At 41.4% G+C, this 24634-nt stretch overlaps 1 protein-coding gene across 1 annotated transcript in view; it reads right to left on the bottom strand.

The window, feature by feature from the left end:
- Positions 1-24634, bottom strand: part of HSPA4 (heat shock protein family A (Hsp70) member 4) — a 43199-nt gene extending 18565 nt beyond the window's left edge. The window contains exons 1-7 of the mRNA XM_081092033.1: positions 24312-24634; positions 15052-15109; positions 11941-12081; positions 9577-9699; positions 4092-4191; positions 3346-3479; positions 1575-1819 (exon numbers count right to left, since the gene is read on the bottom strand). Coding sequence (XP_080948159.1) covers positions 1575-1819; positions 3346-3479; positions 4092-4191; positions 9577-9699; positions 11941-12081; positions 15052-15109; positions 24312-24418 — 908 coding nt within the window. The 5' untranslated portion in view covers positions 24419-24634. The remainder of the gene's footprint in view (positions 1-1574; positions 1820-3345; positions 3480-4091; positions 4192-9576; positions 9700-11940; positions 12082-15051; positions 15110-24311) is intronic.

Genomic DNA, 24634 nt, shown 5'->3' with positions numbered 1-24634 from the left:
TTGTGTATGTACTAAATGGCACTGAGTTGGTCACATTAAAATTGTGTAAGAGCACAGCCAGTGTTGCTCAGTGGCTGAGCTTCATCCTATGAACCAGGAGGATTACCGGTCAGGGCTCAATCCCCAGTGGGGGTTGTGCAGGAGGCAGCCAATCAATGATTCTCTCTCATTATTGATGTTTCTATCTCTTTCTCCCTCTCCCTTCCTCTCTGAAATCAATAAAATAATATTTTAAAAAATGAAGTGATACAAGAATTTTACCTCAAATTTTTAAAAAAGTAATTAGAAGAAATGCTATAATGTCAGAAATAAATGATCTGGTTTCATTAGTTTGAAAAAAAGACTGCTAGTGAGTATTAAAACTAAATGAAGGCTACAAAATAGAACAGAGAATATAACAGCTATGTGCCCTGACATTGCAGATACAGTAAATTGTGTTTTTTCAAAGCAGCACACAAGCTAATCAACTGTTTTCAGCTTTTAAAAGTATAATAAATATCTATTTGGCTCTCAAAATCACCTAACACTCCACTAACAATTTCTGAAACATAAACAGGCACGCCCCTACATCCTAGCCCCCACCACCATGTAACACATACAAAACTGCGACTTAATAAAAATGAAAGCCATCACTTTCAAGCAGGGTGGAAAAGGTGACTGCAAATTTGGTTACCAGGCACAATAATCTAACTCCAGCAGAAAAGGAGCAATTTAAATTCCACCTCAATTTTTTTAAGGCCACACTTCCCTAAATAAGCCATCAGTCCTGCCTGAACTCTACCAATATAGTCCACATCATAAAGAACATCTCATTCTGCCCTAGCCAGTTTGGTTCAATAGATGGAGCATTGGCCAGAGGACTGCAGGGTTTCGGGTTCAAATTCCAGTCAAGGGCACACACCCCGGTTGCAGGCTGGATTCCAGCCCTGGTCAGGGCTCACGTGGGGTGCAACCGATCAATGTTTCTCTGTCTCTCTCTGTCTCTCCCCCTCCCTTCCACTCTCTCTAAAAAATCAATTGGAAAAATATCCTCCGGTGAGGATTAACCAAAAAAAAAAAGAACATCTCATTCTCACTACCCAAGCAACCCAACCAGACAACAGGAACATTCAGACAACAGTAACAGTAACATTTCTGAGGAAAGCCCTGAAATATCAAGTACCCAGAATTCTTATAGCACTGTACAGAAAGAGCTGTTGTCCTCAAGAGATCCTGAACTACCCCAAAACACCAATTTCTGAATCAATGACTAAATCAAATTCAACATAATTCTACATTAAAGCATTTTGCCCTGATTTTTATGAAAACTGATAATCATGTATAATTCATGTACATGTTATAACTACCAACTTCCTGCAATATTCAATTAATCAGAAAAACATCAGTTTACATTATTAGAATAATCAAACCCACCTTCACATAAAAAGCAGAATTCTGAATGGCCTCTAATTTTTACCTACTGAACTGAAGTTATCATACAACAACCATGATGATTTCAACAATAGCTAATTAAGGCTAATAAAAGTGAAGAAAAACCACAATTCAATTTAAGGTCAGAATAGTCGAATGATTACCTATTCATAGTCCCAGACACATCAACGTCGTTCATGAAACACTCAATGCTCAAAGGGAGGTCAGAGGCATTGGCACTCATCAGCTTCTTGAGTTTCTCGCACTCTTGAGACAGGCGTAGTAACGCGCGGATTTTGGACTTTATGTCTAGCTTGTATTTCTTTCCAAATTCTTCACAGAAGTGATTTACTAACACCTCATCAAATTTTCTGCCTCCCAGTGTTGTGTCAAATGCAGTGGCCAGAACCTTAGAAAAAAAGATAATTAATTCAAAAATAAAGCAATTTAAATTTTTTTCATGATATATATTTAATGGGTAAATTGTATTTAGGGATGGGGAGACATTAAGATTGAAACAAGGCAATGTGCATGTGTCACTTAATCACTATTACAACCATTGTGAAAAGAGATACTGTAATCCCCAATTTACAGATGATGTCACAAACCTAGTCAGATCAGATAATCTGCAGGTCATAAAGCTAAAAGTGGTAGAAGTGGAATTCAAAACCCAATCTCATCAATTTCAAAACCCATGCCCTCTCCCACACTAGTCTGCTTCCAAACAGCAATTATATATCTGCCAAATATACTAACATGTCATGTACACAGTTCTGGTCTTATTGTTATCACAAAACTATGAATAACCCCAAAGGCCTTGCTCTATACATCTTACTACCAGGAAAGATGCTAAAGCAGCTGTGGGCAAACTACGGCCTGCGGGCCGGATCCAGCCCATTTGAAATGAATAAAACTAAAAAAAAAAAAAAAGACCGTACCCTTTGATGTAATGATGTTTACTTTGAATTTATATTAGTTCACACAAACACTCCATCCATGCTTTTGTTCCGGCCCTCCGGTCCAGTTTAAGAACCCATTGTGGTCCTCGAGTCAAAAAGTTTGCCCACCCCTGCCTAAAGCCTTAACTTGCAGCAATTTATTTCTCCAGAGGTCTAAGCTTCCCAGAAATCTAGAATACCAGTCCTAGCCTAGTTTCTTTGAGCCATCAAGTTCTAGTCTTCTACCCTTTTACCCGAAGGCTCAAAACCTTAACAATACCAGCCTTGAGCATCGGCCTATGAACCAGGAGGTCATGATATAGTTCCCGGTCAGGGCACATGCCCAGGTTTCGGACTTGATCCCCAGTAGGGGGTGTGCAGAAGGCAGCTCATCAATGATTCTCTCTCATTGATGTTTCTATCTTTCTCTCCCACTCCTTTCCTCTCTGAAATCAGTAAAAACATACATTAAAAAAAAACCTTAAGAACAAGAGAATACCTTTATCATAATCTCCGCAATCCTGTGTAAAACCATCAAGAGACTACACGTTAAAGAATCCTCCTAACAAGCCTGTAGATAAGCATTATTTCCCCACATTAAAGTATGGCTCAGAAATCTTAAGAGCTTTTTCCTCATACCTGTCAACTCTTTTTTTAGTATTTATTTGGGTGGAGGACATCAACTTGTTGTTCCAATTATTCACGCATTCATTTGTTGATTTTTGTATGTGCCCTGAGAGGTTGAACCTGCAACCTTGGCGTATTGGGATGATACTCTATGAACAACTGAGCTAGCAGGCCAGGACCCATGCCAACTCTTAATAAATTATTTTAAGCTGACAACTTCCACCCACCCCTATATACTTAGTTTCTAGTTCAGATGATTCATAGCAAGTTTCCATTAGTGAAACAAAATCCTTTGAACATTTAAATTGTCTCACAAGTTCCTAATTACCATACATTTGTAATACAGTCTTCCAGAAAAAAATATACTTACTTTAAGTTTTCCTCTATTAAATGCACATACAGAAACTTGATAAGAAGAATGCCCCATGTCTATGAAAACTACATTTCTTGGTTTCTCCTCTAAGGCAGGAAGATCTTGCTTATAGATTCCATATGCAAGAGCAACTACATAGGGAAAAAATTAAATTTGACATATTATCATCTAAGAGTAAACTTAAAATTTAAGTAGGAAACAAAACAGACTTTGTATATAATGAATGGAGCTGCATCATATGCTCAGTTCTAGAAAGAATTAAATTCTTAAAAGCTTTGCATAATTTATTCATGAAAAATATTAACTTCAAAGAGTTAAATGCTGACTAAGGGTTCCTTAATGTTTCCAAATCCAGTTTCCAATTCCAATGACTTGGCAATTGCTCCCAAACCGCTTCCCCCACTTTCCCAAACATATTTTCCAGGATTTCTTCTACTATTGTGCCATCTCAGCATTCCCACATATCCTGACCCTGAGATGTTGCTTTACATCCATTCCTCTGACTCCACCAGCCCACAAGTCATAGAAAAGATAAAATCTTTAAATCAAAGCACTGCTCCAAGCACACAATAAATGCATTTCCTTACAAACAACCATGTGATTCAATATGAAGATACAGAAAAAGTACTGGTCAGATTAATTCTTCATATGTGACAGAGTAACCAAAAAAATAAAGAAGAAACCCTAGGATCTTCACAACATTCAAGATTAAGTAAAAAATTTTAGTTAATAGTCTCTCTTACCTGCAGTAGTTTCATTCATTAATCGCAGGCAATTGAGACCAGCAATCTGTGTTGCATCCATTACTGACCTTCTTTCTGCATCAGTATAGAAACAAGGAACCTACAAAAAATTTTAGAAGTTTACTATATTATGGAGATTCATTTAAGATGCACCTGTCAAAAAAAAACAGTAAAATCCAGAACCACACTCAGTCAACTACAGGCATTTATTCTGCTTATGATCAGAGGATTTCAAACCAGTAGAGAAAATTTAGAAAATTCAACAAGTAGTAGTGAGACAATGGATAGCCAGCCATATTGACAATAATAAATTGGCATCCCTACTGTACAACTTATACCAAAATATACGTCAAATCAAAGACTTAAATGTAAAAAAAAAAATCAAGAGTACTAGAATGAAAGGAATTTTACCATCAGATTAAGAAAGGATTTTCTAAATATAACACAACACCCAGAAGAAAAGAAAAATTTGTGACTCATAAAAAATTCTAATGACCAAATGGGGAAAATATTTGCAACTCACATCATAAAAGCGCAAAGATCTAATCTAATAATATGTAATGAACTACGGGTCAAAATGAAAAATCACAAACTCAGAATAAAATGAGCAGAGAACAGGAATATTTCAAACAACAGAAAATACAAAACGGCTCTTCAATTTTAAAATGTTCATCTTTACCTAAATAGTAAGATTACATACACTTTGATACCATTATTCTACCTATTAGAATTAGCTAAAACACCAATAAGCTATGCTGGTGAGGCTGCAGTGAAATAAGCCCTTTCATAGATTACAGGTGGAAGTGTGAATTACTGCAAATTCTTTGAAGGGTAACTGAACAGCTGTAAAAATTACAAATACAGCCCAGACAGTGTGTCTCAGTGGTTGAGCATCAACCTGTGAACCAAGAGGTCACTGGTTCGATTCCAGGTCAGGGCACATGCCCGGGTTTCTAGCTTGATCCCAGTAGGGGGCGTGTAGGAAGCAGCTGATCAATGATTCTCTCTCATCACTGATTTTTCTCTCTCTCTCTGAAATTAATTTTTAAAAAAATGTTTTTAATTACAAATACAGCCCGGCCAGTGTGGATCAGTGGTTGAACATCAACCCATGAATCAGGAAGTCAAAGTTAGACTCCTAGTAAGGGGCATGCAGGAGGCAGCCAATCAATGATTCTCTCTCATCATTGACGTTCTATCTATCTCTCCCTCACCCTTCCTCTCCCTAAAAATCAATAAAAATAAAAAATAAGAAATTACAAATACAGTAGTCCATTTGGGGGTATGCAAGACCCCCGGTGGATGCCTGAAACTGAGGATAGTATCAAACCCTATATATACACGATGTTTTTTTCTATATATACACACCTGTGGTAAAGTTTATAAATTAGGCATAGTAAGAGATTAACACCACCTAATCATAAAATGTAACAATTATACAATATACTGTAATAAAAGTTAAGTGAATATGGTCTCTCCCTCAAAATACCTTGTAGTACTGTCCATACAATGTGGATACAATGAACAAAAGGATGATTCATAATGCCAGCAGGACAGAGCAGGCAAAGCAGGACCCAGAATGGCATGCAACTTTAATTTATGAATGGTTTGTTTCTGGAATTTTCCAATTAATATATTTGGACTGAGGTTCACTGCATGTAACTGAAACCACGGAAAGTGAAACCATGAATAAGGGGGAAACTATTATAAACATATCTTTTGTCCCAGCAATTGTACTTCTAAGAAGTTAGTCTATAAATTCTACAAACTTATCATATAAGAGCAAAATGACATTTAAATGTACTCATTGCAGCATTCTTCACAGAAAAAAAAAACTGCCCTAGCTGGTTTGGCCCAGTGGATAGAGCTTCCACCTGCGGACTAAAGGGTCCCAGGTTCAATTCCAGTCAAGGGCATACGCCCAGGTTGCGAGCTTGATCCCCAGTAGGGGACGTGCAGGAGGCAGCTGATCAATGATTAAAAAAAAAAAACTGGATGTGCAACAGAGACTAGCTAAATAAGTACCTCATAAACTGGAGTCTCGCAGACATTAAAAGGAATGATGCACTTCTTTACTGCTATGGAACGAATACAAGATAAATTGTCCAAAATTTGTTAAAAGAAAAATGAAAGTTAAAAAGGATCTATCTAGATTTGCTTCAGTACATAAAAGCCTCTAGGAAGATCTGTATGTGACAAAGTGGTAAAATTGGTAACTTTGGGAAGGAAATACTACTTACTAGATAACAAGGGTGCGGAAGCTTCCATACACCCTCCTATATACACATTTGATTTTTGAACACTAAGCTATTACTACCTTTCTAAAAAAATGAAGTTTATGTTTTAACAATAATCAATTTATATATTAAGCACAACACACCAAGGTTCTATTTACATAGCAATCAGATATAACATTAGTACAAAGAGTAATGACTGTGCAGAAGAGAGTTCACATAGAGACCAGAGATAGCTATCCTTAGAAAGGTCTAATGACAAGATGGGCCCTTTCCTAGAATCCAGAAACTTGAGTGATAAACAGTTCCCTAAGTTGATACAAAAACTTCCCTAAATGTTAAGAGTGAGGCACTGTGCCTAAACTGTTTCTACAACGTAATTTATGCGGAATACCTACTTTACTTCTGAAAGTCTGTATTTTGGTACATGTTAGGCATAAGGTACCTACATGACTGACTCTGCCCCTCCATAGAAACCCTCAACTCCGGGTAGGCTACGGGCAGAACTTCCCTGGTGTATGACATTTTCACATATGCTGTCACAATTTGTTGCTGGAATAATTAAGCAGTGCTTAATTAACAGGGACTCTTGGCCCTAGCTGGTTTGACTCAGCGGACAGAGCATCATCAAGCTTGTACTGAAGGGTCCCAGGTTTGATTCCGATCAAGGGCACATGCCTGGGTTGTGGGCTTGATCCCCAGTGGGAGGTGTGCAGGAGGCAGTCAATCAATGATTCTCTCTCATCATTGATGTTTTTCTCTCTCTCTCTCTCTCTCTCCCTCTTCTTTCCTCTCTGAGATGATAGATAGATAGATAGATAGATAGATAGATAGATAGATAGATAGATAGATAGATGGATGATAGATAGATAGATAGATAGAACTTTTGGAAGCTTGTGCCTGGTTTCCTCCAGACATTCATTGCCCATGTACCTTTTCCCTTTGTTGATGTTGCTTTCTGCGCTTTCGCTGAAATAAATCTTAGCCTTAAGAACAGCCATACTCTCTGAGTCCTGTGAATTCTCTTAGCAAGTCATCAAAACTCAATGTAGTCCTTAGGTCCCCCAGCACATGACTTAACACATCACCTCTAAACTTACTCAAAAAGTTGAAAACACCACTCAAGCATTTTACTTCAACACTGAGCATAATTCAGGATCAATGTTAAAGGCACTAACTAGATGAGGAAATGAGGACAAATCTGACAGACGAATAAAGAGCTCAGAAAAGGCAGAAAGCATCTAAAAAAATAGTGTCTGTACTGAATCTTTAAGAGAAGCATCATTTTTATTCTTTGCATCACCAGAATGTAGCACAACAGTCATAATCCAATTTTTCCCAACAAATGTCAGTTCTGCTTTACTAGATAGCCAAGAATTATGGAATCCACCAGACAACAGACTGTGGTGAAAAAACTACCTAACAGTCCTTGCTTTGTCAACCAATGCACCAACAAAGGAGGCCACAGAGATAACATCTATGCTATCTAATAATAGACAAACATGGTAATTGACCATACCTTCGCTATGCCTCCTATTGGCTAATCAGTGCAATATGCAAATTAACCGCCAACAAAGATGGCGGCTAATTTGCATACTGCAGGCAGGGCGGGACAGTGCAATCTGCCCGCCCCACTGCCAGCCGCCGCCCGCCAGCCCTGCAGTCCATGTGCAGGGCCCAGCAGCCGGTGGGGCGGGGCGTGGTGGATCGCGTTCTGCCCGCCCCATGCCCCAACACCCACCGGGCTGATCGCGATCCGCCCGCCCCATCCCACCACCCGCCGGGCCTGCCATGTGCAGTGGGCAGCGGGGTGGCGCAGCAGAGGGCCTGCCATCTGCCACCTGAGGAGTCAACCTAAGCCAGCAGGTGGTTATCTCCTGAGGGGTCCCAGACTGTGAGAGGGCACAGGTCTGGCTGAGGGACATCCCCCACCCCCCCCACCAGTGCACAAATTTTTGTGCACCGGGCCTCTAGTATATATATAAACAGGTAATATGCAAATTAGCCAGGCATCACAACCGCTGGAGGAGGCTGCACCAGGAGCGCTCAGGAAGAACTGCCCGCACAGATGGGCGGGAGAGGACTGTGTGCCGCTCCCAGCCCCAGCGGACATACACACACCAGGGGTGGGGACATGCTCCGTGCTCCAAGCCGGGCTGCACAGCACGGCTCGGAGCACGCCTCCACCCCTGCGGGGACACACACACCAGGGGTGGGGACGTGCTCCATGCTCCATGCTCCAAGCCGGGCTGCGTAGCACGGCTCAGAGCACGCCCCTGGTGGGTGGCGGCAGCGGCCAGAGGGAAGCAGCCCCTGTCCCTGATGCCTGGCAGCGGCTGGAGCAAAGCAGCCCAGGTCCCACATGCCTGTCAGCAGCCGGAGTGAAGCAGCCCAGGTCCTGGGTGCCGGAGGGAAACCGGTGCCAGCAGCCAGGGGAAGGAAGGCCTATTCTTGCACGAATCTTCATGCATCAGGCCTCTAGTATCAGATAACAGCCACAGAAAGAGGAGATTCAGTGACAAAGCCAATACAACTGCCGAAATTTCAATGGTTGCTAAGGACTCCATCATATTACAAGCATATTGCTACAAACAGCCAAGCTTCCATCTAGATAGGATTATGGAAAAGACAAGATAAAGTCTATTGCTGTTTGCCTTTAGAGCTAGATACAGTGATAGCAAAGATACAGAGATACAAAGGGAGAAAAATAAAGCATTTTTCATTGAGAGTATTCAACTAATTTAACAAATAAGTAGCCACTAGACCAGCCTTGGGCAAACTACGGCCCGCGGGCCGGATCCGGCCCGTTTGAAATGAATAAAACTAAAAAAAAAAAAAAAAAAAAAAAAAGACCATATCCTTTTATGTAATGATGTTTACTTTGAATTTATATTAGTTCACACAAACATTCCATCCATGCTTTTGTTCCGGCCCTCCGGTCCAGTTTAAGAACCCATTGTGGCCCTCGAGTCAAAAAGTTTGCCCACCCCTGCACTAGACACTATGCTCAGTGCTACAAGAAATCCAGGGTGAAGTAGGTTTAAGATAAGCCTTTAAATAGACAGAATAACAGAGGAGGCTGGAGCAATAACTAGGGACAAGAAAAGAGAATTCAAGAAAATGAGGTCTAGTTTGATAAATTTCTTAAAATAATCAATCATACAACCTAAGGCAAAAACCAATATTATTTGCAGTTAAAATGAAAATGCTTCTTCATGCGAGTCTTAATAATGAGTAGGGCTCCAACTCACTGAAACAACACAGTCCACAACAGGCTTTTTAAGAACACTTTCTGCTGTCTCCTTCAGTTTGGACAAAAGCATGGCAGTCACTTGCTCCATGGTAAAATTTCGTTCTTCCTCCATATATTTCACCTGCAATAAAATGACAAAAGGATCTAGACATATATTTTTCATGTCCTAAGAGCCTAAAATGAGCAATATCTCACCATCATCAATGAAACATTATCTCAAGATAGAATTGAAGAAAGCTAGTTTTAGAAGCAAAAATAATTTAAAGGTCACTTTTATCTTTATAACATGTACATGATACTTAAAGATGAGGACCACTACATAAACAATGTTGTGGCAAGTTTATCAATAAAATCTGAGACAATTACCTGTGCAGAAGCAAGTTGGTGTAGCTCACCATGAACTACATTGCCCCTCTGTAAAGGGGTTGGTGGTGAACTATTTTACCATCTGACATACTGTGTGTTATCACCTCCCCAATATTCAATCTAACCTGAGGACATGGTTTTGGTCAAATTCATTCACTGCTATAGCTCTAGTACTGACAGACCTGACAAAATAAATACTTGGTGAATTAAAGAATATTAAAAAAAAGCTTCGAGACAGCCTACCCTGGATGAAGTCTGCAACTTTGACAAGAGTTGCAAACTTTGTATGTTGAAAGGCTGGGTAGAATAAGTAAGCCCCATCCCACATATACCCGTAACTCCCCCACTACAATGCAGACCAGAAATGTCATTCTCTTCTTTTAAATCTGCTGCTCTAACTCAGCTTGAAAGCTACCTGCTCCTACTCCCCAGCCCAACCATAATGTACTCTGGTTTAGAGTCTAACAGTTTCTCATTTTACTGCATGATAAAGATGGGAAAATAACCTTCGTGGTGAGCCTCTAAGTTGCCTCTTCTTCCCTGCTATTTATATAAACTTAGTCAACTCCTACCCCCGTACTTGGATCTACCTAACCTCCAGGTCTTCTCCTTAGTCTCTTTCTCCTTTGGCTCTTGCAATGCTTATGACTAAATCTGCCAGTATTCAGCCTCTTTCTTTCTTAATGTTAAGTATCCCATCCCCCATTTCTTCACCTCGCCCTTTTTCCCTCCTCTGTACTCCAGCTTTACTCCCTTACTAGGTCATCCAAACTTCTGAGATTATTGCCATAGATATCCTAAGTAAACACAGAGATCATACTTCAGTTATCAGAATTCATCACTTCTAAATTCAACTGAATTCTCAGCTACAATGGCACCATCAACTACCTTTTTCTCTCAATTCTCATCACTCTTGGAATGTATGCCTGTTCTCATGATTCTGATTTCTCCAATTGGAAGGTCTCAAACACCAAATCTCCTATCTCTAAACTCACTTGCCTGGAAAGTTCAACCACCCTCTCCTGTGTTCTTCTTACCACCTCTGAGTACTAGAGAGACAGTGGAGTGCACCCTACCCATCCCCAGCCTCTCACCTCTTTTGAACGATCAGTTCACTGCAAGCTTCACAAAGAGGATCTTCTAGATATCCCAGAGGTATCAAAAACTAAACTCTCTTTTCCTCAAAAGAACAACATCTTTTTCAATCTAATTCATATTGTCAAAAGTATGGCCATATATCTGGCTAATGACTTAATAGTGTTGATTTCTTTGCTCTTCCACAAATCACACCCTAAAATCACATCAGTAAACAAGACAGGTTTGGCTCAATGGATAGAGCATCAGCCTGCAGACTGAAGGGTCCCAGGTTCGATTCCGGTCAAGAGCACATGCCCAGGTTGTGGGCTTGATCCCCAGTGGGGGGGGGGGGGGGGGGCGCGCGCAGGAGGCAGCCAATCAATGATTCTCTCTCATCATTGATGCTTCTATCTCCCTCTCCCTCTCCTTTCCTCTCTGAAATAAAAAATAAAAATTTTTAAAAAAAAGACAAGCAGCAATGGCCGCATTAATTTTATCACTACCTGCCCTAACCGGTTTGGCTCAGTGGATAGATCGTCAGCCTGCGAACTGAAGGGTCCCAAGTTCGATTTCGGTCAAGGACATGTACCTTGGTTGCAGGCACATCCCCAGTAGGGGGTGTGCAGGAGGCAGCTGATCGATGTTTCTCTCTCATCAATGTTTCTAACTCTCTATCCCTCTCCCTTCCTCTCTGTAAAACAATCAATAAAATATCTTTTTTTAAAAAAAATTTTATCACTACCACCGATGGTTCTCAATCAAAATCCAAATCACTGAAAAAAATGCCAAATGGTCTTTACTACAAGTTTTTCCTAAGCATTTTCATTATACTATGAAATCAGAATGGTATTGATATGCACTGACCTAATAAAATAAAATGCTATATTTTAATCATCAGGAATTATCTTGAGAACCTTACCTTTATACCTGTTAATCCAGTAGGTAATTGCACAATATCATATGCAAGGTTAGATTTTTCTGCCTCCACAAACGGATCAGAGAATGCTCGGCCATGGAATCTTTTAAATCCCTGGACTGTGTTCTTTGCATTGGAAATGATCTAAGAGAAAGGAAAGCTGAATCAAAAAGTAGAAAGACTGATACCAATTAAATTAGGAAAAAAGAAAATCAATAGCATCAGATTAAATTAGCATCATTGTAACTCCACAAAGTTTCCTTTTGAGTTTCAGTTTTCTTCAGCACTAAACTTTTCTGAATGATGCCTATTAGCACGTGAAGTGAGGCTTGAAGGGTGAGGAACTTGAACAAGTAACACAGAGATCACAGACAGTCCCTCTTGTCCTGCTTCTCCATATAGACAGGTCATTATACTTACAAAAGTATTTACCACCTTAAAATTCCAAAACATTTACACATAATGATTTTTATTAGCTTTTAAAAATTACTCACAGTTTGTGATTCAAGCTTCCCAGGAGTCAGTATGGAAGTATGTGTCAATTCAGAAACTCTAGTGAAAGAAACTTACCATACTGACAGAGTATCTATAGCCTATCTAATAAAAGAGAAACATGGTAATTAGCCGTACAGCCACTACCCTTCCCATTGGCTAATCACTGAGATATGCAAACTAACTGCCAACCAAGATGGTGGCCGGCAGCCAGGCAGCTGATGCAAACAGGGAGGCTTGCTTGCTCCAGTGACGGAGAAGCCAGGTTCCCCACCTGCCTTGCCCGCCTCTCAGCTGCTCTCTAAGAAACATTGTAACAAATATAGAAGCTCAACAAAATCCCAGAAACCTCCTTTCAGTCAGCCAGGCTTCAGCCAGCAGGACCGCAACATTGTTTCAAATACAGAAGGTAAACAAAGGCCGGAAACCTGCTTTCAGCAGCCGAGCCTCAAGAGCTAAAGCTGGCCCAGAATAAAAAGAAAAAAAGGAGCGGTTGGGAGCTTCAGTCACCCGCCAGCCTAAAAACGGCCCTCAGCCCCTCACCCAGGCTGGCCAGGCACCCCAGTGGGGACTCCCACCCTGATCCAGGACACCCTTCAGGGCAAACCAGCCGGCCCCCACCCGTGCACCAGGCCTCTATCCTATACAGTAAAAGGGTAATATGCCTCCCAGCACCGGGATCAGCGGAGTCGCGAGGCCTCCCAGCACCGGGATCAGCGTGACAGGGGGCAGCGACAAAACCCCCTGATCACCCTGCGGCTCTGTGTGTGTGTGACAGGGGGCGGTGCCCCAAACCCCCAATCGGCCCTACCCTGAGCGTGACTGAGGGTGGCATCGCAACCTCCCAATCCGCCCTGCTCTGTGCATGACGGGGGGCGGCGCCCCAACTCCCCAATCGGCCCTGCTCTGAGCCCGACCAGGGGCTGCACCTAGGAATTGGGCCTGCCCTCTGCCACCCGGGAGCAGGCCTAAGCCAGCAGGTCGTTATCTCCCGAGCGGTCCCAGACTGCGAGAGGGCACAGGCTGGGCTGAGGGACCCCCCTCCCCCCACTCCCGAGTGCACAAATTTTTGTGCACCGGGCCTCTAGTATATATGTAAAAGGCTAATATGCAAAATGTCCCCTTGGGAGTTTGACCAGGAGTTCGATCACTTGCAATGACATGTGCTGACCACCAGGGGCAGCGCAGAACAAAGGAAGGCCCCAGCTGGCAGCTGAAAGGCCCTGATCAGCCCTGATCACTGGCCAGGCATAGGAATTTCGTGCACTGGGCCTCTAGTTATTTATAATACCAGAAAACTAGAAATAGCCTAAATGTGTATAGGTAAATAAATTACGGTATAGCTATATAGTGGGCAAGATTATTTTAGGATGTTGGAAGACAAGTATCTATACAGTATGACTTCACTTTTGTAGGAGAGAAGCTATTTATATGCTTAGAAAGAGTACAAAAGGTTACACATTCAGATACTAAGTGATTTTTGGATCGTGGTAGTACAGTAACTTCCAAATTCCCTACAATATTCTATCTATATATTTTTTATTTCTCTACAATAAACTACTATAATTTACAAGAGGAAAAAACACTGGCAAAGACATTCAAAAAATTCAAGAATGAACTTGTGCTTAAACTCCTCTTCTCAATGCCAGAGCTAAGTGTACCAAGCCCTAAGAATAAGCTACAGAGCCCCTCTGCATCAGGTATGTCCAAGGGCCCACACAGAAGACTTTTTGTAAAACAATGCCTCCCAAATCAGGCCCAGCTTCAGCAAGCTGCCAAGTAGAAACTCAATACCACAATTAACTATGTCAACCAAGAACTAGGCAGCCAATTTAATATAATAACTATTCTCAATAATGAAAGAAAATTTTAAACACAGGAAGAATTCACTGAAATTTTAGAAGAAAAGACATTCAATACAGCTGTGTACTTGCTATCTACTGCCTCCTAAAACATCTTGAACTTTTTAAAAATAAGATTATAAAACACCTGGTTTAATTAATAATCAACTGGCCAACCACCATTTTCTCAGGCTTATGAATTTTAGGCCCTTCTGGGTCCAGAAAGAGAGACAAGTATTCATTCTATATTTTGCCCCAAATTGAACCATAAAAAGATTAAATATGCAACTCCTTAATGTCACAGCAACCTCAGACACTCAGGATAACAGAACTCTTGGGATTCTGCTGCTCTGAAACCAGCAAATATGTCAGATTCCTAGTTTACAAAATAAAGTAATGGTAAGTTAATGTGTTTCTACAAGTATGCTTTCCTTCCTTGAGAACCTTGATTAACAAGATCTAATCTAGAAACAACAATGACCCTCAATATTAGTAAGAAAGGCCTAAGGAGACGACTTTAAAGAGCATTTTAAACATCAAGGAACAAGCAAGCCTGTTTAAAACAAGTTCTGGGCAAAATACATCCTAGCAGTTTGCATTAAACAGATTATACTGTTCATGCTGTTCACTCAAGTACATGCAAATAGGGATAAGTCTGTCTCACATGCATGCACTGCCTACCAGTGCTAGACACATAATGAGCACGCGAATAGTTGCTAAACGGAGGGAGGGATAAACCAGAAAAATAACTCATTTTAGGAAAAAACGAAACTCTACCTACCTGGCTTTTAGCTGCTGCTCCAATTGACCGATTCTTAGGACCAAAAGAAATGCAAGCCCTAGAAGATAAAACAAACATTTTAGTATATTACATCCTAAATTAATGCAACATTACAGTACGTCCACAACCATACTAGGCAAGAATTCTGTCTTCACTAAAAAACCGTTTATTTTATCAGCACACAGTAAATCTATGACTTTAACCTTTATAGTGTTCAGTAAAACTGTCCACAGAATAGGCTGCCTCTTAAAATAATTGGAGTCCTCTCATTTACATGTTGCAGTTTTATGTGATGACAATCTGTCTAAAATACTAGAGTTGGACTAGCCAGTCTCCACTCTCCTCTCATTCTTGAAGTCTGATGTTCAAATCCCAACATAAAATAATGTACCCTCATATCAATTCATCAATTAAATGTTCTTTGTTTTTTAAAACAACTTATAACTACAAAAAGAGAACAGCCTATAAATTCTGAAAACTCTTGTCCTTTAGTATATAAATAAAAAGTAATTTTTCTAGAACTAGCTTCTGAGGACTCAACTTCTGACAAAGAACTTCATTCCCACTTCTGAACACATTCTTCCAAATCACCTATTCATATACTGCCTTTTGGTATGACCTATTTGCTGCTTAATTTAGAAAGCGAAACTGAAGCCTGCTTAAAGGTAAACTACTTTAAAATACTATGCTTAAGCTTAAAGTCAGCTATACTGGAGTTGAAGCTTTTGCTATCATGACCCCTATGCATCACTCTTCGTTTTTTATTCTAATTAATCCCTATGTTACCCTGTATTCCCTTAATTTTCATATATCTGTCACCTCCCTTTACAGTAGCTGCTTTCTCTTAAGCTATAAAATCAAATTTACTGCCACCACCTAAAAAAAAATCCCAAAAGACATAGCTCTTCCAAGAGTCCATTTCCCCTTAAGGTAGTAAAGCCCACTTTCTTCTGCTTTAATTATCATGAATGCATAAATTGCTCATATGTAGTATCTCACTTAATCCCCATCAACACCCTATCTTATTCCCATTTTATAGGAAACTGAGATCAAAAAGGCATTAAGTAAATTTATCCAGGGCCATATAATCAGAAAGCAATGGAGTAAGATCATTTCTCCATACTTTACATTCTAGTTTTGGCTTTCTCTATCCTCCCTGGAAACCTACTTCTTTCAATTTAGCAGAGTAAGAAATAGGGCTCTGGAGTCATGCTGCATTGGTCCAAATCTGAATATTTAAATGACCTTACTAATTAAATTAAGTAAAATTATACTTAAATTTACTAGCCCAATGCATAGGGGTAGAATGCTGGGCCTCTCTGGACCTCTGTGGCCCTTTTCAACCAATGGGGTAAGTGAGAACCCTGTGAGCTAATCTCCCAGAGCAGTATGGTTTAGCTTGGTATCATCAGATTTCCTCTGAATCCTACACTCTGTGGGGCTAGAACATGCTGGGCATAGCCCCTCAAGAAGCTCAGCCTTCCTGCATATATACCAATCACTAAAAATTTTTTTAAATATATTTTTACTAGAGGCCCGGTGCACAAAAATTTGTGCACTTGCGGGGGGGGGGGGGGGGTACCTCAGCCCGGCCTGTTCCCTCTCACAGTCTGGGACCCCTCAGGGGATGACCACCTGCTGGCTTAGGCTTGCTCCCCTGGGGGGACTGGGCCTAAGATGGCAATCAGACATCCCTCTGGCAGCCCAGCAGCCCTCGAGCAATGTCCACTTGCCAGCAGGGAGCAGACCTAAGCTGCAGTCAGACATCCTTAGTGCTGCTGAGGAGGCAGGAAAGGCTCCCACCACCACCGCTGTACTGGCAGCCATCAGCCTGGCTTGTGGCTGAGCAGAGCTCCTCCCATGTGAGAGCACCCTGACCACCAGAGGGCAGCTTCTGCATTGAGCCTCTGCCTCCTGGTGGTCACTGTGTGTCATAGTGACGAGTCATTCCCAGTCATTCTGCTGTTAGGGTCAGTTTGCATATTACCCTTTTACTATATAGGATAGAGGCCTGGTGCACGGGTGGGGGCCGGCTGGTTTGCCCTGAAGGGTGTCCCGGATCAGGGTGGGGGTCCCACCTGGGTGCCAGGCCAGCCTGGGTGAGGGGCTGATGGCTGTTTGCAGCTGGTCACATCCCCTTAAGGGTGGCAGTCCCCACTGGGGTGCCTAGCCAGTCTGGGTGAGGTGCTGAGGGCGGTTTTCAGGCTGGCCAGTGACTGAAGCTCCCAGTCTCTCCTTTTTTCTTATTTTTCTTTTTTTATTCTGGGGCTTATTTACCTTCTGTAATTGAAACATTGTTGCCATCACTGGCTCTCCCAGCTCTGAGGCCCTGGCCAGCTGAAAGCAGGTATCTGGCGTTTGTTTAGCTTCTATAATTGAAACATTGTTGCTTTCGGGCTCAGAGCCGGGCCGCAGCAGGCAGGGAACCTTGGCTTCCTCCATCACTGGAGCAAGCAAGCCTCGTGTTTGCTTCAGCTGTGTGGCTGCCGGCCGCCATCTTTGTTGGCAATTAATTTGCATATCGCCCTTATTAGCCAATGGGAAGCGTAGCGGAGGTACGGTTACTAATAGAACATCAATCTTCACTACATAATACAGCAGTAACACCTCAAACAAAGTATATAACTCCTGTAAAGTATAGGAAACGTCCACACTTTTCTTAGCATATCATAGAAAATCAATATAGTATCACTACTTAATTCTTACATTCTAAAAATGCTCCTTAACAATAAGCCATCCATTGCACCAAAAAAAGAAATCCTTAGGGGGGAAAAAAAGAAGAAATCAACTTGACTGAACACATATGCAGTAAAAAGAGCTAAGGGTCTAGAATTAAACAGTCTCAGTCTACCAAATCCCTTCTCTGCCTTTCTAACTGTGTGACCTCTGTGTTGCTTAACCTCTCTGACATTCAATTCCTCATCTCTAAAATGGGGAAATTAAAGCACCTTCCTCATATGGTTGCTATAGATAAAATTTTGTTGATCCACTTATAAAGGGCTTATATTAGAGTCTGGCATATAATAAACTAGGAGCCCAGCGATCGATTCAAAATCATACGGCGCCGCCCCCCCCTCGAGTCACCGGTCCAGCCCCGCCTCCCTCTCAGGCCCTTGAAGCAGCCACAGCCGGGGCTGATCAGGCCCTCCCCCAGCCCAGGAGCAAGGAGGCCCCTGCCGCCCCTGCCACCCCACCCCCCACATACACACTGCGTGTACAACCTCCTCCTCCTGTCAGGTCCACCCATTACGTAGTCCCAGTTAATTAGCATACTTATCTATTTTATAGACAGATATAGATAGATAGATAGATAGATAGATATTAAAATATTAGCTATTATTATAGCTCCAGTGAAGCCCTGATCTGAGTTTCATACAAAAATATACCTACCGCCGAAACCGGTTTGGCTCAGTGGATAGAGCGTCGGCCTGCGGACTGAAAGGTCCCAGGTTCGATTCCGGTCAAGGGCATGTACCTGGGTTGCGGGCACATCCCCAGTAGGAGATGTGCAGGAGGCAGCTGATCGATGTTTCTCTCTCATCGATGTTTCTAATTCTCTATCTCTCTCCCTTCCTCTCTGTAAAAAATCAATAAAATATATTAAAAAAAATATATATATACCAGTATTCTATGAAAATTCTGCTTCACCTTCTCAAACTGTCCACTAAAATCCAGTCATCTTTAAAATCATTTATCCATGAGAAATAAAAAAATACTACTTTAATTAAAAAAGAACAATTTAATGACCAATAATGTCCAACAGCACAAATTGAAGGGTTTTTTCAAACTAAAAGCTTAAAGAAACCTAATATGTAAATGTGAGGCCCAAAAAGATTAAGTTGAATATTAATTACTGCCAGCATTAGAACCTAGTTCAGTTCTTTCCAGTGCAAGCTCACAGTAGAAAATTAAAAAAACAAAGTACAAAGAAAGTAAGTTACCTGTAATTCCACAAAAAAATCTCCCTCCAATCCTAGAGGGCTACCACTAGCATTTAGGTGAATACTTCTAATACAGGCATAACTCGTTTACATAGCATTTAGTTTTATTGCTCTTCTCAGGTGTGTTTTATACAAAATGAAGGCAAGACTCTACACCAGCAAAAAGACTATGGCTGGCTTCATCGCAATATTCGCTCTATTGCCATGGTCTGGAATCAAACCCCTTATATATTGAGGTATGCCTGTAAATACAAGTCCTAAAAGAGACTAGATTAAAAAATTCATTCAACTTGTTTCTCTTCAACAGATCTTCTGAAAAGTCTTCAGTGGCTGAATTATTCCGTCATGGAACAAACTCCCTTGTTCCACAGCTTTCATTACTGAGCCTTCATATACCAGGCAGTGTGCTAAGCATTCTACACTTGGTTCTACCAAATACTCTGAGAGAAAAAAAGAAAAAAAACCTATTACTGTCCCCATTTTATAATGAAGAACCAATTCAAGGATTCCAAAATCATTAGGACTCCTGGACTCCAAATCTCATACATGCAAACTTGAGTACTTTGACACAAACCATTAAATTTATTACTATTTCTACACTTTTCCTGGGACTCTCCCAATCCTTTCCTATATGTATTCTAATCCTATTTGCTCAAATCCCATGCCTGCCTTTCCTCATCACTCCATCCCCCACTGATGTAATGTCTCCTCTAAATTTAGTATTTTAAATCTGTACATAAATAAACTTCCACTGTGCGTTTATGTCATTCATATTTCCAACTAGAACGATTATACCTGTAAACAACAGAACTGCTATCTTACACTTCCCCTACACTACACACAAAGCCAAGTTAATGCTGCTAAAAATGTGAAGTGCTTGGACACTTGCTGTTTGACACTACTTTTCCTCCATTCCAAATTACAGGTTGACACTGTTGGAAATTAATTCACATCAAGTTCAACACTCTGTTCTTATCTTTATTTCTATGACTCTAGTCCTAAAAATAATAATCTTAAGACAGAGAATGGCACTGATCTCCCTTTCCTGGGTAAGAAATACTACTGACCAAATATTTATGCACATTCTGATTAGGATATAAGAACAGCTGCTATCCTTAAAAGGTAGTTTCATGTTTGTGTGAGTACTCTCAGAGTGTTAGGACGGCTGTTGCTCTACTTTCTTAAAACTAAGAAAATGAGCTTTTCAGAGAGCCAATAGTATTTAGATAATCAAATAAGAGATGGTGGCAAAATGATTTGGAAATGGTTATTATATTAATCAGAGTATCCTCTGGTTACTTAGTCCCAAACTATCAAGTACCCAAAAAAGTTGATATCAAACAGAACAAGTAACTCATTTTCTGAGAGACATAGTTCCTAAAGCACAGCAAACTCCTGAGTCCGTAACATTTGCACATTAAAAGCCACGTATTTGGGGGATTTTGGGGTGGGGAAGTGAGCAAAAAGGAAAGAGAACTCATGGACATGGACAACAGTGTGGTGATTGTGGGTGGATGAAGACAGAGGGGATAAATGGTGATGGAAAAATAAAATGAAAATATTTTTCAGCCACAAATTTGATGAATCCTAAAAGGCAAACTTCTATAGATTTCATTTTACTGTACCAACATATGACTTAATAAAGAGGATTAATGAAAATATAAAAAGGTCATAATGGCAACATTAGCAAATACTTAGGTGGTATTAACTATGTCAGGCATTATTCTAAATAAACACTTTAGTTTAACTCCTTAATCTTCTCAACCCCATTAAGACTGAGAAATCACTCATGTTCCTGGTATAAATTAACCTAAGTTTTTGTAAAGTATTATGACAATATGAACTAAAACTCTAAACATATATACCCTTTATCCTAGCAATCTCACATCTGGAAATCTATCCAACAAAAGTAGAAGTATTAACATGTAAACATAAATATAAAAAACAACTTGTTGAGCCCTGGCTGGGTGTCCCATACATCAAAAGATTGGGGGTTCAATTTCCAGTCAGGTCACATGTCCAGGTTGTAGGTTCCATCCTAGGTTGAACTGCATAGGGGAGGCAGCCAATCATTGTTTCTCTCCCTCTCGAAAATCAATAAAAACATATCCTGCCCTAACCGGTTTGGCTCAGTGAATAGAGCATCGGCCTTTGGACTGAAAGGTCCCAGCTTTAATTCCAATCAAGGGCATGTATCATGGTTTCGGGCACATCACCAGTAGGTGTGCAGGAGGCAGCTGATCAATGTTTCTCTCTCATCGGTGTTTCTAACTCTATCTCTCTCCCTTCCTCTCTGTAAAAAAATCACTAAAATATATTTTAAAAATAAATAAATAAAAATAAAAACATATCCTCAGGTAAGGATTTAAAGAAAAATAACATCCTCAGATAAGGAATGGAAAAAAAAGATAACTGGATGCCCAGCTGGTATGACTCAGTGGTAGACCCATGAATCAAGTCCTGGTTAGATTCCTGATCAGGGCTCATGCCCAGGTTTCAGGCTCGATACCCAGTTGGTGGTGTGCAGGAGGCATCATCAATGAAGATTCTCTCTCATAATTGATGTTTCTATCTCCCTCTCTCTTCCTCTCTCTGAAATCAATTTTTTAAAAAAACACATTTTTTTAAAAACTGCTTGTTGAAAAACTACTTGTAATAGCAAAATTTTAGAAATAATCTGTTTGAGGAAAACATGTCATAGCCATAATACAGAATTACATATTTAATTAAATTCATATTTGACTCTGAAAGATGTCTAAAATAGTGAGGAAACGCAGGTTTACAGTTGTGCACATGCTAAAGTTTATTCTTGTATTACTATTTATTAATTACTGTATTATTTTCTATACCAACTATAAACCTGTATTATTTTCTATACCAACTATAAACCTACATTTGCCCCACTGTGTATAAATTAAAGAAATCAGTTACAAAATATTATCCCTTTTGTTTACACACACACTATATTAGTAGAATGTAGAAAAAGGTATGCAAGGATAGAGAGCAAATAATTGAAGGAAACTTAATTGTAACACTTTATAGTGTTTCTATTGTTACAGCAAACAAGTGTCTTGTTAAGTCAAGAAAAAAATGTTTGTTTAGGAAACTAATGGCAAAGTTCCTGTAGATTACTTCTACCAAATTTGTATGCAAGGTTATATTTTAGTTAAGTGATTTAAAAAAACTACTTTAATATTTTTTATTTCAGAGAGAGGAAGGTTAAGGCAGAGACACAAACATCAATGAGAGAAACATCAATGGGCTGCCTCCTTCACATCCTCTATTGCGGACCGAGCCCAAAACCCAGGGGTGTGCCCTGACAACTGGCGACCTCCTGATACATTACGCTCAACCACTGGGCCACACTGCCTGGATGTGAAATCATTTTTAAAGAATACACTTTTGAAATACACCTGTTTTCGAATTCACAAATGATTTACAAAATGAAGCTAAGTGCCAGATAATGTGTTAGCTGCTGGATATTGAGCTTTAACAAGACTGTCTTGACTGCAGGTCATTGTTAATAGATCAGCGTTACTTTCCTTAAATGTGTTTAAATGGGAATATTTTGGTGCCTGGAATGGAAGTGTGATGACGGTGCTTCCAAGACTGCTCTTGTAAGAAGGTTAAAACCTGCATTTTTATAAAAATTGATTTGAGCCTCTGCGGGTGTGGTTGGGTGTCCTCCCCTGCACTAAAAGATGGCGGGTTGGATTCCCAGTCAGGGTACATGACCGGTTGCTAGCCCCATCCCCAGTGAGGGACCTGCAGGAGGCAGTCCATGGATATTTCTTCTCTCCCTCTCCCTTCCTCTCTAAAAATCAACAAAAAATATTTTTTTAAATTTTATTTGAGCCAATCAGGGGACAACCAGAAGCAAGATCTCAACAGACTGAGGGAAAAAATGCTTTCTAAGAGACTCCTTTCATAACCACAGCAATTAGACATGAGGGGAAGTGGTATAAGAAGTCTGAAACTTTAATTAACAAATCAACCTTCCTTTTCTTTATTCTTTTAAGTGTTTTTATAGATTTTAGAGGAAGAGGGAGAGATAAACATCAATGTGAGAAACATCAATCCACAGCCTCCCACACGATGGAGCCCGCCCCTGACCGAGAATCAAATTGGTGACTCTGATGCATGGGACGATGCACCACCAACTGAGCCACATTAGGAATTTGAAGAAATCAAATTAATAACCACCCTTTCGGAGAGCAAGAGCTGAACGTATACATAGTTTCTGGGTGTCGGCAGAGTAACATCTCATACCTTATGTTTGCAAGAAATTCATTCCTCTCTGAAGTGAATGTCTTTACATGTCGTTTAGATCTAAGAGCAACGGGATGACTTAGATTTAAAGAAAAGGAAGGCTGCCCTGGCCGGTGTGGCTCAGAATGAAGCTTAGAAGATTTTGTCCAAGAGGAAGACAATGGATTGAAAGGTATCTCTATGTACTCAAAAAGTAGATTCTTACTCTAACCAAGGAAAGTCCTGGGTGAGTCCTGATTTTTTAGGCCTGTGTTTATACTGGTCCCATAACTTATGATTCTAGATGTCAAAATGAGCACCTGGGTCATTCATGAACAACTGTGGACAACACCCTCATTGGAATGGATTACTGTGAAAGTGGATGCATGCAGAACAGCAGTAAATGACCCACTATAGTTTAATATTCTGAAACGATGTGAAAAAAAAGTGAATGCAAAGATATCAAGAAGGCATCGATTTTATTAAATCCTTTCCTGATTTATGACCGTAACCACGCCAAGCTTGAGATCTCTGGTCCCGCAGCGTGAGCCTCGGGTTCTCCGGCTCCCTCGCTTCCGGGCGCCGCCCCGCCCCCACTCACGTGGGACTCCGGCCGCTCCAACGTCTTGCCGCGGGCAGACGAGAGAACCCGTTCAACTTTTATGAAGTGCCGGCTGTGCGCAAAGCTACGAATTCTGTGTTAGGCTCAATGAAAATCAGTACGCCCTGGGCCTGGTCCCTGCTCGGAAAGGCTCTCGGACCACCCTACATCCCAGGCCTTCCTGCCCTCCAGCTCCTACCTGTGCCCTCCACTGGTCCGAGTACCCGCTCACGGCTTCGCTCAGCCGGCGGGCTACAGGGAAAAGGCCTCGCCCCTGGCGCAGAACCACACAGCAGGTCGCGGCCACTAGTGACCTGGCGCCCAGCGGGGGTCCAGTAACCACCCGTCTCTCGGCCTGGAATGGAGATGACTCCCCGGCCCGTGTTCCTCCGCCGAGAGGGTCGCAGACCAAAGCAAATGCTACCTCCCCATCCCCCAGTGCACGCGGCCGTGGCCTGGCCCACACTTACGGCGTGCAGCGGTCGCTGTACTCATTAGCTATGGTCTCGATGCCACCGGCGCGTGCCACAGCAACGTAGCAGCTCTGGAAGCCCAGGTCTATGCCCACCACCGACATGGCGCTGGCTACAGCTCGGGCTCGAGCCCGGGTCCGGCCGGCGAAACAGGACACGGACCCCGGCGGGGCTGGCGCGCGGAAAGTGGGCCGCGTAGGCCAGGGGACCGGAGCTAGTGAGGGACGTAGGGTTGCCCACACGAGCGCCTAGGTCCTCGGACACCGAGCCGCTGCGAAGCGTGCTGCTCAGGCCGGCTCCGGCTCAGCGGCCGCAGAGAG

This window comes from Myotis nattereri (genome assembly GCF_964212035.1).
Source record: "Myotis nattereri genome assembly, chromosome: 5".
Lineage (NCBI taxonomy): Eukaryota > Metazoa > Chordata > Mammalia > Chiroptera > Vespertilionidae > Myotis > Myotis nattereri.
The sequence above is the reverse complement of the archived record's forward strand: the minus strand, read 5'-3'. Positions and strand labels throughout refer to the sequence as shown.